This window comes from Anomaloglossus baeobatrachus, chromosome 12 (genome assembly GCF_048569485.1).
Source record: "Anomaloglossus baeobatrachus isolate aAnoBae1 chromosome 12, aAnoBae1.hap1, whole genome shotgun sequence".
In the NCBI taxonomy this organism is placed as follows: Eukaryota; Metazoa; Chordata; class Amphibia; order Anura; family Aromobatidae; genus Anomaloglossus; species Anomaloglossus baeobatrachus.
Window position 1 is genome coordinate 52,385,243 of NC_134364.1, and position 16,078 is coordinate 52,401,320.

General features: G+C 44.9%; 1 protein-coding gene across 1 annotated transcript in view; it reads left to right on the top strand.

Annotated features, from left to right (window-relative positions):
* The window catches only part of TYRO3 (TYRO3 protein tyrosine kinase), a 277,637-nt gene that overhangs the window by 94,992 nt on the left and 166,567 nt on the right, over positions 1-16,078 (top strand). The window contains exons 3-4 of the mRNA XM_075330191.1: positions 2,008-2,108; positions 9,582-9,755. Coding sequence (XP_075186306.1) covers positions 2,008-2,108; positions 9,582-9,755 — 275 coding nt within the window. The remainder of the gene's footprint in view (positions 1-2,007; positions 2,109-9,581; positions 9,756-16,078) is intronic.

Here is a 16,078-nt window from a genome sequence, read left to right on the forward strand (position 1 = left end):
GTGCTGGGGGGCACACACAACGCAAGAGGTGCTGGGGGGCACACACAACGCAAGAGGTGCTGGGGGGCACACACAACGCAAGAGGGGCTGGGGGCACACACATCACAAGAGGGGCTGGGGGCAAAGACATCACTGAGGGGGGCACAGACATCACTGGGGGAACACAACACTGGGGGTGATGCACAGCATTGGGAGGGCACACAGCACTGCCACCCAGTAATGTCAGGGCTCTTCACACAGCAGAGCCCTGACATTACTGAGGAGCCACAAACCTGAGGTGATGCACAGCATGGGGTGAGGGACAGAGCACTGATCGTTGCACACAACTCTGGGGGGATGGTAGACAAAGTACTGGACGGGGAACAGAGTGCAGGCGCGTGCGCACGCGCACACAGCGCCGGAGACAGTGCAGGCCAGAGGGCAGAGAGACGGGCACACCGCTCCGGAGGACAGAGGGGCGGGCACACCGCACGAGAGGACAGAGGGGCGGGCAGATCGCTCCAAAGAGCAGAGGGACGGGCACACACCGCTGATCACGCTAACACTGGACAGCGGGAGAGCCCATTGATTCACCCAAACAGTGCATGTGGTCATTTTAAAGGGCCGGCGGCCCCAGCACTGCAGCCCCCGGGAATCTGCCCGGGGGCCGCATAAAAGGTCATGGCGGGCCACAGGTTCCCCACCCCTGCATTATAGGAAACCATAGCAATACCCTTTAAATATTGCCAAAGTTTTAAAGGTCACCAATCGCCAGGATTTTCCTATATAACCTAAAGCAAGTATTATACTGGCACTATCAGGCTGATTCTATACATACCTGTAGTTGTGAGATCGGATGTATCGGTTTTGAAACACAAGCGAGTAAAGTTTGTAAAATGAGCAGCTTTATGAATGGCAGCAGCTGCCGATCAGCTGATAGCTGGGGTGGGTTTTGATAGTGATTCCCGCCCTCCTGCCTGTCCGTCATCCTCCCCCTATCTGTTACTTATCTTAATTCTATTAAAGAATTGTTTTATGAAATGGCTAGAAGGACCTTGTTGATGTCCTACCCATGTGACAAGAAGGGGCAGGGCCTCAGGGACCATAGCTGATACCAGGAAGCAGCATTATTTTTCTGTTGGCTGAAGCCCCCATCCCTTCTGGTCACATGGGTATGACATCAGCACAGGTCCTTCTAGCCACTTACCGTAATTCTTTTATAGAATCATTTCACTAAGTGGCTAGAAGAACCTGTGCTGATGTCATACCCATGTGACCAGAAGGGGCAGAGCCTAAGCCAACAGAAAAATGTTGCTTCCTGGTATCAGCTATGTTGACTGAGGCCCCGCTTCTTCTGGTCACATTGGTATAACATCAATAAGATCCTTCTAGCCACTTAGCCACTTAAAACGATTCTTTAATAGAATTAAGATAAGTAACAGATAGGGGGAGGACAGACAGGCAGAGGGCAGAAATCACTATCAAAACCCACCCCAGCTATATTATAACTATAGAATCTGTTTTATGTAGTCCGTTAATTAGTCCAGTCACTTGATTGTGGCTAGTGACCGAGTTCCTGTATTCATAAATATTGTATGGGATTGATAATTTTTTTTTTGGCTGAAATATTTCAATAGATTTCGGTCTATTGACCGGCCATCCAAAACGCAGAAGCTGAATGTAGGAATTAGCATCTGTAAGGCGCAAAACCTCTGCAGATCGATTATACTTTGTTCTGCAAAATATTTAGCGGAATTATTGGAGAGATATCTGCACATTGTTGATACGTTAGATCCCATCGAGCTTTTTATACAGTGATGCGCAGCTTCCCACGTCTCATATGAACATTCAAAGGTCATTAGTTTACAAAGAAAAATTATCTTCGCCCGCCAAGCAATGAAAATAGCAATGAAAACACTGAGCGGCTGAATCCTGTGTTGTTATATTGTATACTGAGATGCAGTTACTATGCTGAATTATTCTATAAATGGAGCACAATTTAACATGAATATATAAATGCATTTGCAGCTTAAAAAATGTTGAGCGTCCAGATGCCGGAAAATACTGGTGCGAGGCTGAAAATAACGGACTGAAGGCGATATCCGAGGCCATCTGGATCATGGTGGAAGGTATGCAGTAATTGACTATGGGCATTTTAGCATTTTTTTTTTTGTGTGTTTTATTGATAAGTTCATGTGGTGTCTGTATATTATACTTTGTATACGGCATTTTATATATATATATATATATATATATATATATATATATATATTATGGAGGTTGAACAAAAATATCCTATGAAACGTTTAGGATTTGTCACCATTTTTCTACAAAGTCTACTCAATCCAGGGGCTCAAAAGTAATTGGAGAAAATTACGTTACCATAAATATAATGTTAATTTTTAATACTTTTATAGTGAATCATTTGCAGGCAATGACTGTCTGAAGCCTGGCTGGAAGCCGTAGACGTTACGATCGCTGGATTTCTTCCTTTTCAATGCTTTACTGGCCTTTACTGCATCTGACGATAGTTGTTTCTTGTTTGTGGTTTGTGGGTCTTTCTGCCTTCAGTTTTGTCTTCAGCTTGTGAAATTCAGCTTGATCGGGTTGAGATCTGGTGATTGACTCGGCCATTTAAGAATATTCCACTTCTTTGTCTTACACTCCTGTGTTGCTTTCGCAGTGTTTTTTTGGGTCATTGTCCAGCTATACTGTGAAGCGCCGTCCCATAAACCTTGCTGCATTTGGTGGAATCTGAGCAGAAACTCTCGCCCTGCACTCTTCAGAATTCATCCGCCTGCTTCTGTTTTCAGTCACATCATCAATAAACACTAGTGACCCAGGGCCATTGGAGCCCTGCATGTCCGACCATCACACTGCCTCCACTATATGCGACCGAGGATGTGGCTTTGGATCATGAGCCGTTCAAAGCCTTCTCCATACTTTCCTCTTCCCATGATTCTGGTACAGGTTGATCTTAGACTCATCTGTCGTCTGCTGCTTTTCCAGAACTGGGCGGCTTTTTAGGTGGTTTTTTTTTTTCACAAATAAATCTAATCTGGCCTTTTTATTTCTAATGCTGATTAATGGTTTGCACCTTGTAGTGAACACTCTGTATTTGCACCTTGTTTGCTCCTATGAAGTCTTCTCTTTATGGTAGACTGTAAATACTAAGACACCCCCTTCCTGGAGTTTGTTCTTCACTTGGGTGGATATAGGGGATTTCCTTCACAATAGAAAGGATTCTGCGATCATCCACCATTGTTGTCTTCCGTGGATGTCCAGGCCTTTTTGAGTTCTCAAGTTCAACAATGCGCTGTTTTCTTTTTTACAAGTCTCTAATGGATTTCGTCTGCTACAACTGAGCCCTACCACTTACATGGGGATGAATAGACCAGGGCAGATGTAATATCTGTAAATAACAGGTCCCTAGGCAGACTACAAGAAGCCATAAATTTAAGCCTGATGTGTCCCTGCCTAATCGCGGAGGTTGGCACACTAATATAACTCAATGGCACCGCCACTCAATGTTGGCTGACCCTTAATGACTTTACCTGCAACTAATAGTGTTAAACTAAACAACAAACATAAATAACGTGGACACATGGCTAATAGTCGTATAGGGAAAACAGAGGAAAATGCAAGAAATTCAAAATTCATGGAATACGCGGAAACCCTCCAAATCCTAAACATGACAGAAAGGGAAGGATACTGGGAAAGGAAAATTACAAACCAAGCGCAGAGAAAAACAGAAGAGATTATTCAGCAAGGAAATCCTTAACTGAAGAGCTGAAAGTCCAAACATCCATCCGATCAGTAATCTAGCCAGCAATAGACATGAGCATGGCGCGTATAAATAGCCCTTCCCAAGATGTGATTGGGCAAATAAAACAAGGGAAAACACTTGAATGGAAGCAACACTGAAGAAAAAGGAAAGGCAAAAGAACCATCAGCACTTCGACAGAGACTAAACAGACTGGGGTCCAACAGGGAGAGAAACCGACCACACATCCAGAGGTCACAGAATTGAGCCCTGGAGTCAAGCTATGACTTTTTTTTTTTTCCAGCTTAATGATGGTCTGTTTCTCTTCCATTCACAGCTCCTTTGACCACGTGTTGTGGGTTCACAGGAACAGCTTCCAAATGCAAATACCACATCTGGAATCTGCTCCAGACCTTTTACTTGATTAAATGGATTAACAAAGGACTAGCACATTAAAGACCTTTTGCGATAATTGTCCAATTACCTTTGGTTGCTTTGAAAATGAGGCAACTTCTTGCAGTGCTTTTGTAGCGCCCCTAACATCAGGGTGCTACAGGGAACTGCTTCCTGTTCCCTCAGGATGCAGGTCCTACCCCCCATGGTTCCAAGTGCCCAGAAACCGGTGTCCCCTCCATCAGCACCACAAATCCCAGTCAACACCTCACATCATGACCTGTCAGACGCACTAGTGGGTTGGTCCAGCTGGAAAAGGGCCACCCACCTAGGGGTCAGGCAGATTGGTGGGAGGGAAGTAAGAGTCGAGTGAGAGCCCTCAAAGAGAGAGAGGAGCTGGGGAGTGTGAGCTCCCAGGGAACTAGAAAGACCCAGGTTGGGTTGTAGACAGTGGTTTGGGACCAGAGGAGTCGGGGACCGGTAACAGTGACATTGGAAAAGGGTGCGATGGACAAAGTCTAGGAGCACTGTCGTAACCAGAAAGCCCAAAAGAACGGACCGGTACCGAGCACGACGAAGTACAGGACCCTAGGTCAGGAGCCGATTCAATGTCCTGGCAATTAACCTGCAGAGGAAGGGGACCTTCCAAGCGAGCTCAGAGACTGAGGGCATCAGCACACCATGGGGGGCAAGGTTTTCCAGAGAAAGCAACCCATTAAAGTCCCAAGTGCCAGCCCTTGGGAGCATATCTTCACCTAAAAACTGAAGAGCGGGACCTTTATAGTTTCAGGCTAGAGGGACCCACACGGACACGAAACTGTGCACGGAGGCAGGCTCCGTATTACTATGTGACACCGGTGAGACCAGGTACTTGGTCGGGCTTCCCGCAGCAGTAGTGGCACACAGAGAACTTGGTTTACTTGCAGCGTGTGAGTCTCCTTTTAGAATCTTCATCCAGCACCACGACTACCCACAGTGAGTACCCTGGTCCCCTGCACTCTGCTTTCCCAAATAACCACCAACACCCTGATCCCGGGGCCTTCCCTACCTGTGGCGGGACTAACATCAGGCTGCTTAACTCAATCTGTCCCGGTACTCCTTACAGCAGCGGCGGTACTCCCATTACCGCAACCTACAGGTGGCGTCACAAACTTATCCCCTGTAAATATCCCCTTTATACGGATCAAAGTGTCCGCTAAGCCGGGTCCGGGCCCCTCTCGAGCCACGACCCCGGACCCGAGCAGCCCGACTAACATCGGGGCGGCACACTTTCACCACTGGAATGGTAGTATATAAGTGTTATTGTTTTACTGGGGGAAAATCTAGGAATTCAGAGAATGTTTTCTGAGTAGTGGACAACCTTTTTAATTTTATGAATTCGGACTTTTAATTTTTGTCAAATTGCTCCCAGTGTATAACATCAAGCCTCTCGCCATGCAGTCTGCCTTTACTGACTGTGACAGAATGAGTAGTTCTAAAAAGCTCACTGATACTAGTGCCGTTCTGATATGATGTCCCCATTGTAAAAAGTTCATTACATTTCTTACTTCCTAAATATTCCACCATCACTTCTGAGAAGTATTTTTTGAAAGTGTAAAGAACCACAGCAACTCACCAAATAGAGACCTTGTAACTTAGAGTGGGGTCACTGAGTGCTGAGGAGCAGAGGGTGAAAAAGTCAACAACTCCATCACTGTAGAGTCCAATACTCCTCTGCTATTAATGGCAGCATTAAACTGCACTTGAAGCTTCATGACCAAATACCTGCATGCAATCAGATGTGAAAACCAGACTCTTCATTTTGGGTTCAAATAGATGATTTTTATAACCCCCTCTTAAAGGGAATCCGTAACCAGGATTTTGTCACCTAACCTGAGCACAGTATCTTGTAGAGACACAGATCCTGATTCCAGAGATGTGTCACTTACTGGGCTGCTTGCTGTAGTTTTGATGAAACAGCAGGAGATTATCACTAGAAGACTAGTAAACCTGCTGTGAAGTTATCCTCCATATTCATGAGCTCTGTATAACCCCGCCTCTGTTATTGATAGGCAGCTTTCTGCGTATCAGTGGTGTGGGCGGGGTTATACAGAGAGCAGCATTTAGAGAACTGGTAGATTTGCAGGAGATAAAACAGTTGTTTTTTTAAAAAAATACAACGAGCTGCCCAATAAATGACCTGTTGCAGGAATTGGGGACTTGGCCAGTATGTTCTCCAGCTCTCAGATGGGGCAGCAAAAATCTGGTGACAGATTCCCTTTAATTTAGGTAGCACCATCTTGTAGTTGCTTTATTTTTTTGCTTCCATAACTTCATTTACATCTACATGTGCAATCAGACGGTCTGAAATTAACATGATAATGGGGGAGCGGAGGGGTGGACATATCATTGGTGCAACCTGTGCAATTGCACCAAGTCCCAAGAGTAAAGGGGTCCACTTTTACCTCTAAAGCAGGTAGACATGTGCATTATGATGTTATAGGACTGCACAGGGGCCCGTATTCTGTTCTTGCACAGGGGCCCGTATTCTGTTCTTGCACAGGGGCCCGTATTCTGGTCTTGCACAGGGGCCCGTATTCTGGTCTTGCACAGGGGCCCGTATTCTGTTCTTGCACAGGGGCCCGTATTCTGTTCTTGCACAGGGGCCCGTATTCTGTTCTTGCACAGGGGCCCGTATTCTGTTCTTGCACAGGGGCCCGTATTCTGTTCATGCACAGGGGCCCGTATTCTGTTCATGCACAGGGGGCCCGTATTCTGTTCTTGCACAGGGGCCCGTATTCTGTTCATGCACAGGGGCCCGTATTCTGTTCATGCACAGGGGCCCGTATTCTGTTCTTGCACAGGGGCCCGTATTCTGTTCATGCACAGGGGGCCCGTATTCTGTTCATGCACAGGGGGCCCGTATTCTGTTCATGCACAGGGGGCCCGTATTCTGTTCATGCACAGGGGGCCCGTATTCTGTTCATGCACAGGGGGCCCGTATTCTGTTCATGCACAGGGGGCCCGTATTCTGTTCATGCACAGGGGCCCGTATTCTGTTCATGCACAGGGGGCCCGTATTCTGTTCATGCACAGGGGCCCGTATTCTGTTCATGCACAGGGGCCCGTATTCTGTTCATGCACAGGGGCCCGTATTCTGTTCTTGCACAGGGGGCCCGTATTCTGTTCTTGCACAGGGGGCCCGTATTCTGTTTTTGCACAGGGGCCCCGTATACTGTTCTTGCACAGGGGCCCCGTATACTGTTCTTGCACAGGGGCCCCGTATTCTGTTTTTGCACAGGGGACCCCGTATACTGTTCTTGCACAGGGGCCCCGTATACTGTTCTTGCACAGGGGCCCCGTATTCTGTTCTTGCACAGGGGCCCCGTATACTGTTCTTGCACAGGGGCCCCGTATACTGTTCTTGCACAGGGGCCCCGTATACTGTTTTTGCACAGGGGACCCCGTATACTGTTTTTGCACAGGGGACCCCGTATACTGTTCTTGCACAGGGGCCCCGTATTCTGTTCATGCACAGGGGCCCGTATTCTGTTCTTGCACAGGGGTCCTTTTCTGTCTGTGTCCACCAGTAGGTGAGAAGGTGTCATCCGTATTATCTTCAACTCAACAGTGAACAAATCTGAAAGGTATCGGAGCATCTGATTCCTCATGGTTTTGTTTATCCGTTCAAGTAAGAAACTATTCTGGAAAATGATCCCGTGTTCACCTTTATGCCATCATTTACTCGTCGGAGCAAGGGCATACGTGCAGGCTCATTAACTATGAGTCAGACCGGCATCCAGGGAATCCATTTAACTTTCTCAACCTACTATAGCTTTCCAAACAGTTGCAACTAGCACAAATGCATGGCATCCCTGGAGCCCAGTCATATCAATCAGCTGAATCACCCACACATTCAGCATGGTCCCTCACCATGTGTTATCATCTTCTTCCTCCATTTATCTCACCTCTCCTGCTGGCTTCATCCATCTTTTTTCCTCCCACACAACATACTGCTTTATATACCTTTCCTTTTAACCCTATCATCTACTTTGCAATCTTCATTTCCCGCTAGTGCTGCAGGGGCAAGTTCCATATCCATCTCGGAGACGGATGATTTGGGGTTTTGCTGCTGTAAGCACATTTTTTTTTCTCCATTGTGCAGGCACATAATGGATAATGAAGGCATGGCCTACTTCTCTTTTCATTAAACATGTGATCTAAACCTCCGTGGCCACAGTCTTGGCTGCAGCCATTGACTACATGCAGCTGAGTGGGTAGCATTGTGTGTGAGACAATGTGACCATGGGTAATCTCGTTTTTTAAGGTCAATTCCTAATAATCGAAATATCAGTTTTGCATCATCGGTTTTAAAAGTGCTGCAAAACTCCAAAATGGATTGTTAGGAGCAGATCTATGTTTCTAGTAACGGTAGATGACCACCAATATGGCCTCGATTTCATCTCCTAGTGTCTTCCAGCTGCCGTTGTCTTTATTTGGAGACTTATAGGGCTGAAGAATTTATTATCAATGAATAAGGAAAAAGATGTGCCAGTCAGCTGCCCGGAAAGCAGGAAGAAAACCATATGAGAGCTACTTGGTAGCCACTATGAATTTTATTTGACTTAATGGGTTACTTCCAACATTAACGATCGTTACTGGCTCCCATCAAACCCAAGAATCGGGCTCTGAAATGTCCCATCAGAGCAGTATTTGGTATCGCATGAACCCTTCGGCTCCATTTATTCTTTTGAGACTTCCGAATACTTAAGAGTAGCACATATGTGGCCTCCACTCCTTTTCAGGGCATTTCAAGGCCCCACCAGTTAGGCACAATTTATTTATACTTTGGATAAGTGATAACTTTTAATGTGTAGAATAATCCTTTAACTGGAATTAGGCCATAAAGAAAATCGGTCAGCAGGTTTTTGCTATGCAATATGACAGCAGCATGATCTAGGGGCTGAGAACCTGACTCCAGCAATGTATCACTTAGTTTACTGGGTGCAGCAGTTGTAATACAATCAGTTTTCTTTGATACAGATCTAGCAGAGCTCAGAATGCTGAGCTGTGTATAACCTCGCCCACATAATTGATTAGCAGCTTTTTGTGTACACTGTATATTGACAGAAAGCTGCCGGGGGCAAAGCTGGACCAGGAGATGTAAGGCACCCAGTCCTCTAGTGATAATCTCCTGCTAATAAAATACTCATTGTATTGAAACTGGAAAACACAGCCTAGTAAGTGACATTGATGGAATCTGTATCTCTGCCTCTACATCCTAATGTTCTCAGATTACATAGCAAAAACCTGTTGACAGATTGCCTTTTAGAAGGAATGGTTGAATAATACCATTATAGATTTGTCAGCAGAGGAAAAAAAAAATGTTAAAGTGGGTGATTTTTCGCTTTTTAACTACAAAGTAATGCTATTTTTCTGTAGTCTGATCCCTATCATTTTATACTAGGTGTTCCATATTTCACCATGGAGCCAAAGGACATGGCTGTGCTAAGAAATACCTCCTTTAATATTTCTTGTGAGGCAATAGGACCACCAGAGCCTCTGACTATAATTTGGTGGATGGGCGATTCTCCGGTTCAAAGAAAGCCAGAGGGCTCCCCATCTATTCTATCAGTACCAGGTAAGTACTGAGCTTGTTCCATCTCTTGTAATTTGAGATCCAGCACCCATTACCCTTTGTCATTAATTTAATAATCCTAAGATTTTTTTTTTTGTTTTATAAATTTAAAGTGATATCAACATTTGTCTTAATGATACAGAACTTCATACCCTCTGCATAGGCATAAAGTGAAAGAGGACCTGTCACCTGGCCAAAAGTAGCCAAATTTTGCATAATTTTTTTTCCCGCTGCTCGTGAGAATTCTTTTTTTTTTCTTTTGTTATTGTTAAACCCTCCCCCTCATTCAGTTTAAGAGATGTCCTTTTGTTTAGTCTTAACTTTTTCAGTCTTTACAATGGGGTGTGCCTTACAGGCTCCTCTGGGGCGTGTGTTTAGGCTGCTCTGCATAATTACCCTGTAAGCATTTCCCCCTTGTTAAAGACCATAAGGATTAGCCATAAAGATCCATATCTCTAAAACCATATGATGAAAAAAAAATTTAAATTGGGCACTTTTGACAGGTCCTCTAGAAATGATAAGCTTCTGTTTGCAGCTACCACCATAGGTAGCTTATGAGCTTACTCCATAAGGTGGTAAACATTCATATGGGATTTTACTTTTCCATGGGACGTTTATGGAGAAGAAAGGAGAAATGAGGAGCAGGGTGTCAGGTCTCCACCAGAGTCCGCTCCTTCGATCACCAGACGCTGCCGTATTCCCGCCGTGAGCAATGCTTGTGATAGGGGAAGAGTCAGTGACTTTGGTGGGCGAAGGCTCCGCTCAACCACTAAGCTGGGTTTCTCTAGGACTGGCAGTATCACTGGCTGTTTGTGGTGGCGTGTGCCTTCCAGCTGAAGTTACCACCTTCAAGCCAGGGCCAATGGTAAGGTACCACACCCTTATTACTCCTCCAGTCTGCTTGTCGCCGCCAGATATAGTCTTATGGTACTGCTTCACACCCTGCTAAACTACTGATCCCTGTGTTTTGACCCCTGCCTGCTCTCTGACTACTCTCCTGCCTGCCATCTCCGGTTTGACCATAGCCTGATTTCCGACTACCCTCTTGCCTGCTGGTTTTGTCCTTTCTTGTACCTCCTGGTTTTGATCATGCCTGGCAACTACTCTTCTCGGGATTGCAGCCTTCCATAGGCAGTGACCTCCTGGACCCTATAGTAATTCCAGATCCCTATACAGGGAGTAAAGGGTTTTGGGGTTCTGGGGATGCTGCTGAGTGGGTGGCTTTCCTCTATCCTGTCCGTATCAGCCATCCTGAGATTCTCTGGTGTCAGAGCCGTGAACGGTGGTCACATGACCTTGGGTATGCACTATGCAAACTCCCGGCCAGAATCTGACTAGACTGTATCCGGCGTGCTCAATGCAAGTGTATTGTGCGAGGCTAGAATCATTCTAGTCAGATTCTGGCCGGGAGTCTGCATATCAGAAACTTGCGGTCACGGTATCATTGTTGCCGGCGCTGACATGAGAATCCTCATAGTGCATAGTTGTCATGATGTGACTGCAGGTGTCATACCTGGTCATGGGAGGGCTCCCAATGAGTGGCACGTCACAGTAGGAACATCAGGGTAGTGTCACGCCGAGGAGAGGGTTAGAGTAAAATACAACACCACGGTGGACCCTCGTACTAGGGAGAGAGCAGCGGGGTCACCTCCTAGCCCTAGCCTGAGGCTGATTCCTGCACTTCCTAACGTCCTTAAATGGGTCCCACCTCCCCACCTCTGTCACCCCCTTCCGCCCGTATGCTGATCACGTGCCTAGGCCCTCAGTGACCATAAACTCACCATGGCTAGTGAGGGCCAGCGAAACACTAGTCTCGCTACTACCGCTACTACAATAAGACAACCCGAGATAGGTAAGACAGATGGGTGAGGTAAGACACAACAAAAAGCATTCCAAGATTTCTCCAGTAAGGAACTTCGCAGCTGCAATAGAAATTACACGACCGCTATACAGCAACGAGCTCCTTCACCATGGCCAGCATAGGTATGAGCTATAGCCGGCATAGGGAGGAGTGAGGACCAGATATTTATAGCAGAAGGGAGTCCCTGCAACTGAGGCTACAACTACATGTTAGATCACGGCAGGATAGAAATGAACCTTAACCCCTTCAATACTGTATGCAATTAAATATGCTCCAACTCTGGGTAAATGGTGAGCGGGCACTAGAGATCATCTGTGATCCACAATACACTGCGACCTTCTGATCCCAGATCCCCCGAGATGAGATCAGGCCGTGACACACTCCTGACAGTAGTGCGGGCGATGTGAGGATTCACAAGGCATATTGAGTGAAGACAGACTTGTGGTTTTAGATTTAAGCTCTATTCATATAAAGCCAGAGACCTTTAACCCTTTGGTTGCTGTTATTATTTATCTCTATTCCAGATAGATGCAAGTATAGCTTTTTAGTTGTGCTGCATAGATTTCCTTCTCTGTGGGATAAGTCTTGAAGCCCATGAAGCAGAACAGATCAAGGCAGTTTATAATTATGGTCTTTTCGACAATCCCTTTAGGGAGAGCACTAAATAGGTAATTAAAAACTGTAATTGCAAAATGCTAATTTCTATTTTAGAACGGTGTCCATTAAGGACCGCATTAAATACCTCAATAAGCCATCACTTTTGCCAGTTAGTCTTAAAACTAACATGTTATTGTTTATCATTGTGAATAGCATTTTTTTGCTTTTTACTTTTTTTTTTTTTTTTTTTGCAAAGAAAAGGTGATCACAGCTCTTCAAAGGCATTTTAATAACCCATTCCAGGACATAAAGGCTTTAATGACCAGCTTTAAAAAGGATTAGAGAGCAACTAAACTTTTGGGTTATTGATCATCCTTTTGTAAAGTTATGCATTTTTGTAATATAATTCATTACCTTATTTTACCTCCTTCTAGGCTGCAGAGCTGTATTAACTGCCAGGCTCAACAATACCCAGCTGTTTACAATCAGTGTACAGGACTTTCCCTGTCTGAGCCTCTCTGCCCCTTCTCCCACATTCAGGCAGGTAAAGCCCCTAGCACAGATTGTTTGCAAATTAAGTATGTATTCTTTATGAGCAGCAGTTGAAAGCAGACTCTAAAGGAGCTAGAACAGCGATGCATGTATGTGGCATTGGGAAGCTTTCTTATGCCCATACGTTTTGTGTCAGCCTTTGCGAGCAAGCAACTAAATAAGTGCCCATCAACTTATATAGATTTTATCTATCCTTTTTTATATGTCCTGAAATTGGCCAGTGTGAATGGGCCTTAAGTGATGACATATCGTTGGAAACAAGTTGCCACATAATGAGGTTTGAAATAAAACACTGCCGATATGCCTGGAGTTAAAGGGGTTGTCCAGGCTTGGTGCTCAAGTCTGCCATCACTGTATGTGACTGCAGACTAGTGAATCCTCACACTGCGTGCGGTCAAGATTCTCCAGTGCTCGGAATGGGACCGCAAGTATGCGATTTGCAGATGTCCAACCACATTCCAACTAAATGTATCTGGCCTGGCTCAATCCATTTAGATTGAGTGAGGCAGTGCACGTCTTGTCAGCATGTGACCAGATGTATACAAATTGCATACATGTGGTCGCTCGCCAGCTGCCGGTGTGGGCACTATGAGGATTCACAAGCCTGGACAACCCGTTTTTAAAGGTGTTTTCCATTACTAATGTGACCCCCTTTCATTTGTAGTAACAAACACTTTCTTAATATACTTCTGCTACCTACCCTATCCTGTAAGCTTATCTCTCTGCGGCACATAAATTCCTATATTGAGGTTTTAACTTTGACCTTCCGGTCTGGAGAATGGACTCGGACCAGAGCATGTCACTTGTGGGAGTTGGTCTGCCTCTGTGAGTGACAGCAGTCTGGACACGTATGCCCGGGTCACACTTCACTCTCCTCTCAGCCCCCACCGGTAACGTGGCCTGCTCAGTTGGTCAGTCCTGCTTCAGTATGCCACAGTACATGCTGGCATTCATGGTTCCCTCAATGAACTGTAGCTCCCACAAAATGTGCAGCCCCCAACCATGACACTCCCACCACCATGCCTGACTGTAGGCAGGACACAATTGTCTTTGTGCTCCTCACCTGGTTGCTGCCACAAACGACTGACACCATCTGAACCAAATAAGTTTATCTTTCTACCATCGGACTACAGAACATGGTTTCGGTGGTTTATTTGCAGATTTTCCCCATAGACTTGAGTGAGATGCAGAAAATCTACAGATATCAAAGCTAGGTAACTCTGCAAATATGAAGGCTCCAAAACAAAATAATTTTATTAAAAAAATTACATATTAAAAAGAGATGAAAAAAAAAAGTTAGACGCTCGCTAAATAAAATTAATTGGTGCAGAAATGATGAAAAAAATCTGCAGCATGAAAAACGCTCCAAATGCCCATCATGGGAACTTGGCCTTATTATAAATAGTTTATCATTTATCGATAGGTTGAGGCTGATACTACTGGTCAGCACCATTAAAGGGAACCTGTCACCAGATTTGGTGACTATAAGCACCACCAGTGAGCCCTTATATACAGCATTCTAATATGCTGTATATAAGAGCCCAGGCTGCTGTATAGAACCTAAAAATCACTTTATAATATATACCTAAGGGGCGGTGCGGTACAGACTGGTCGGATGGGTGTTTCCGTTCTCCTGTACGTCATCCACAGTAGCCGGCATTGAGTCCCCTGTAGGCGCACTACAATACTTTAACCTGCCCTCAGCTGGGCAGAGAGGTGTGCATGCGCAGGAGCACAATGGAGGACTCTGTGTGGATGATGTAGGATGTGTCATCCACACAGCAGGGAAGGAGGAAAGCGATAGAAGGAAGAGAGGAGATGCCGAACCAAGACCAGCAACCCCTATCTGACCCGGGGCAGGTGAGTACAATAAAAGCTCTTTTTTATGTTATACAGAGAGGGCTGGGCTGTTATATACAGTATTCTAGAATGCTGTGTATAAGAGATCACTGGTGGTGGCCACAGCTTATTGGGGGCAAATCTGGTGACCTTTAAAGAGGTTGTCCGGTCTAAACCCACAAGTCTGTTGTCACTGTGTGTCACTCTGTGACTGCAGACTTGTGAATCCTCACATCTCATGCACTGTGCACTGTGAGGATTCTCCAGTGTCAGGGCCAGGGACCTCGGGTATGTGATATGCATACAACGGGCTGCATTCCAGCTAGAGGGGCACTTGCATTGAGCGGCACCCATCTAGTGGGAATGTGGCCGGGAGTGTACATATCACTTACTCATGGCATGTGACCACTATTCTCCGCTTTGACACCGGAGAATCTGCACTGTGCACAGTGCACGAGATGTGAGGGTTCACAAGTCTGCAGTCAAAGAGTCACACACAATGACTGCATATGTCTGGATTTTGACTGAACAACCCCTTTAGTAATTCACTAGGGTCACTTTTCCCACTGAAGTAGTCAAAAAGGTATTGAAAAAAAGATAAAAAAAAAAAAAAAAATCTTTGTACCTGTATATCTTGCTGCACTAGCTCACTTAGTCTGCTAAGGTTAGTGCCAGTTCAACATTTTTTTCGCTCTTCTCTTCCGTGGAGGAAGCCATCTTGTAAAACCTGAAATTTTACTTTTCTCCTTGTTGCACTTTATTCTGCTCTATTTATTCCATCAATGCCACCTTTTTTTTTCTCTCTACAGATTAGAATTGCTCAGTCGCATGCAGAAAAAAAAGATTGAATAGACGTAATAAACAGAACATCTCCACCCAAAATAAAAATGTGGTGCTGTCTACTATAGTATGATTAGTAATAGTCTGATTCATTTCCGGAATTTTCCGTTTTTAATCTTATTTTTATTGGTTTGTTTTTTTTTGTTTTGTTTTTCAGCTTGCACAAGTAGAAATTGTGGTACAATAGCACACACATATATATATATATATATATATATATATATATATATATATATATATATATATATATATATATATATATATATATATATATATATATATATATATATTTTTATATATATATATTTTTATATATTGGTTGTTTGCAAGATAATACATTATTTCTCATAGATATGGGTCCTGATAATGGGGTTCTGGAAACTGGGACCACAGTAGAAAGCTAAAATATAGGATTTCTGGAGTAAGACAGGCACAGCCCTGGCCTATTTCCGGCAATCCAATAGGCAAGGAATGGGTTGGAGGTTAAGCATTTATACCTAAACTTCATTCACTATAGAACTCGGCAGAGAAGTCTTCAGGCTTATAGAGCCTCCTTTTGAGGATCACTTGGGTTCCCAGGGATCAGTTAGTAATCCCTATCTGTCTTGTGTGTCCCACTCTAGGGAGACCTCTGACA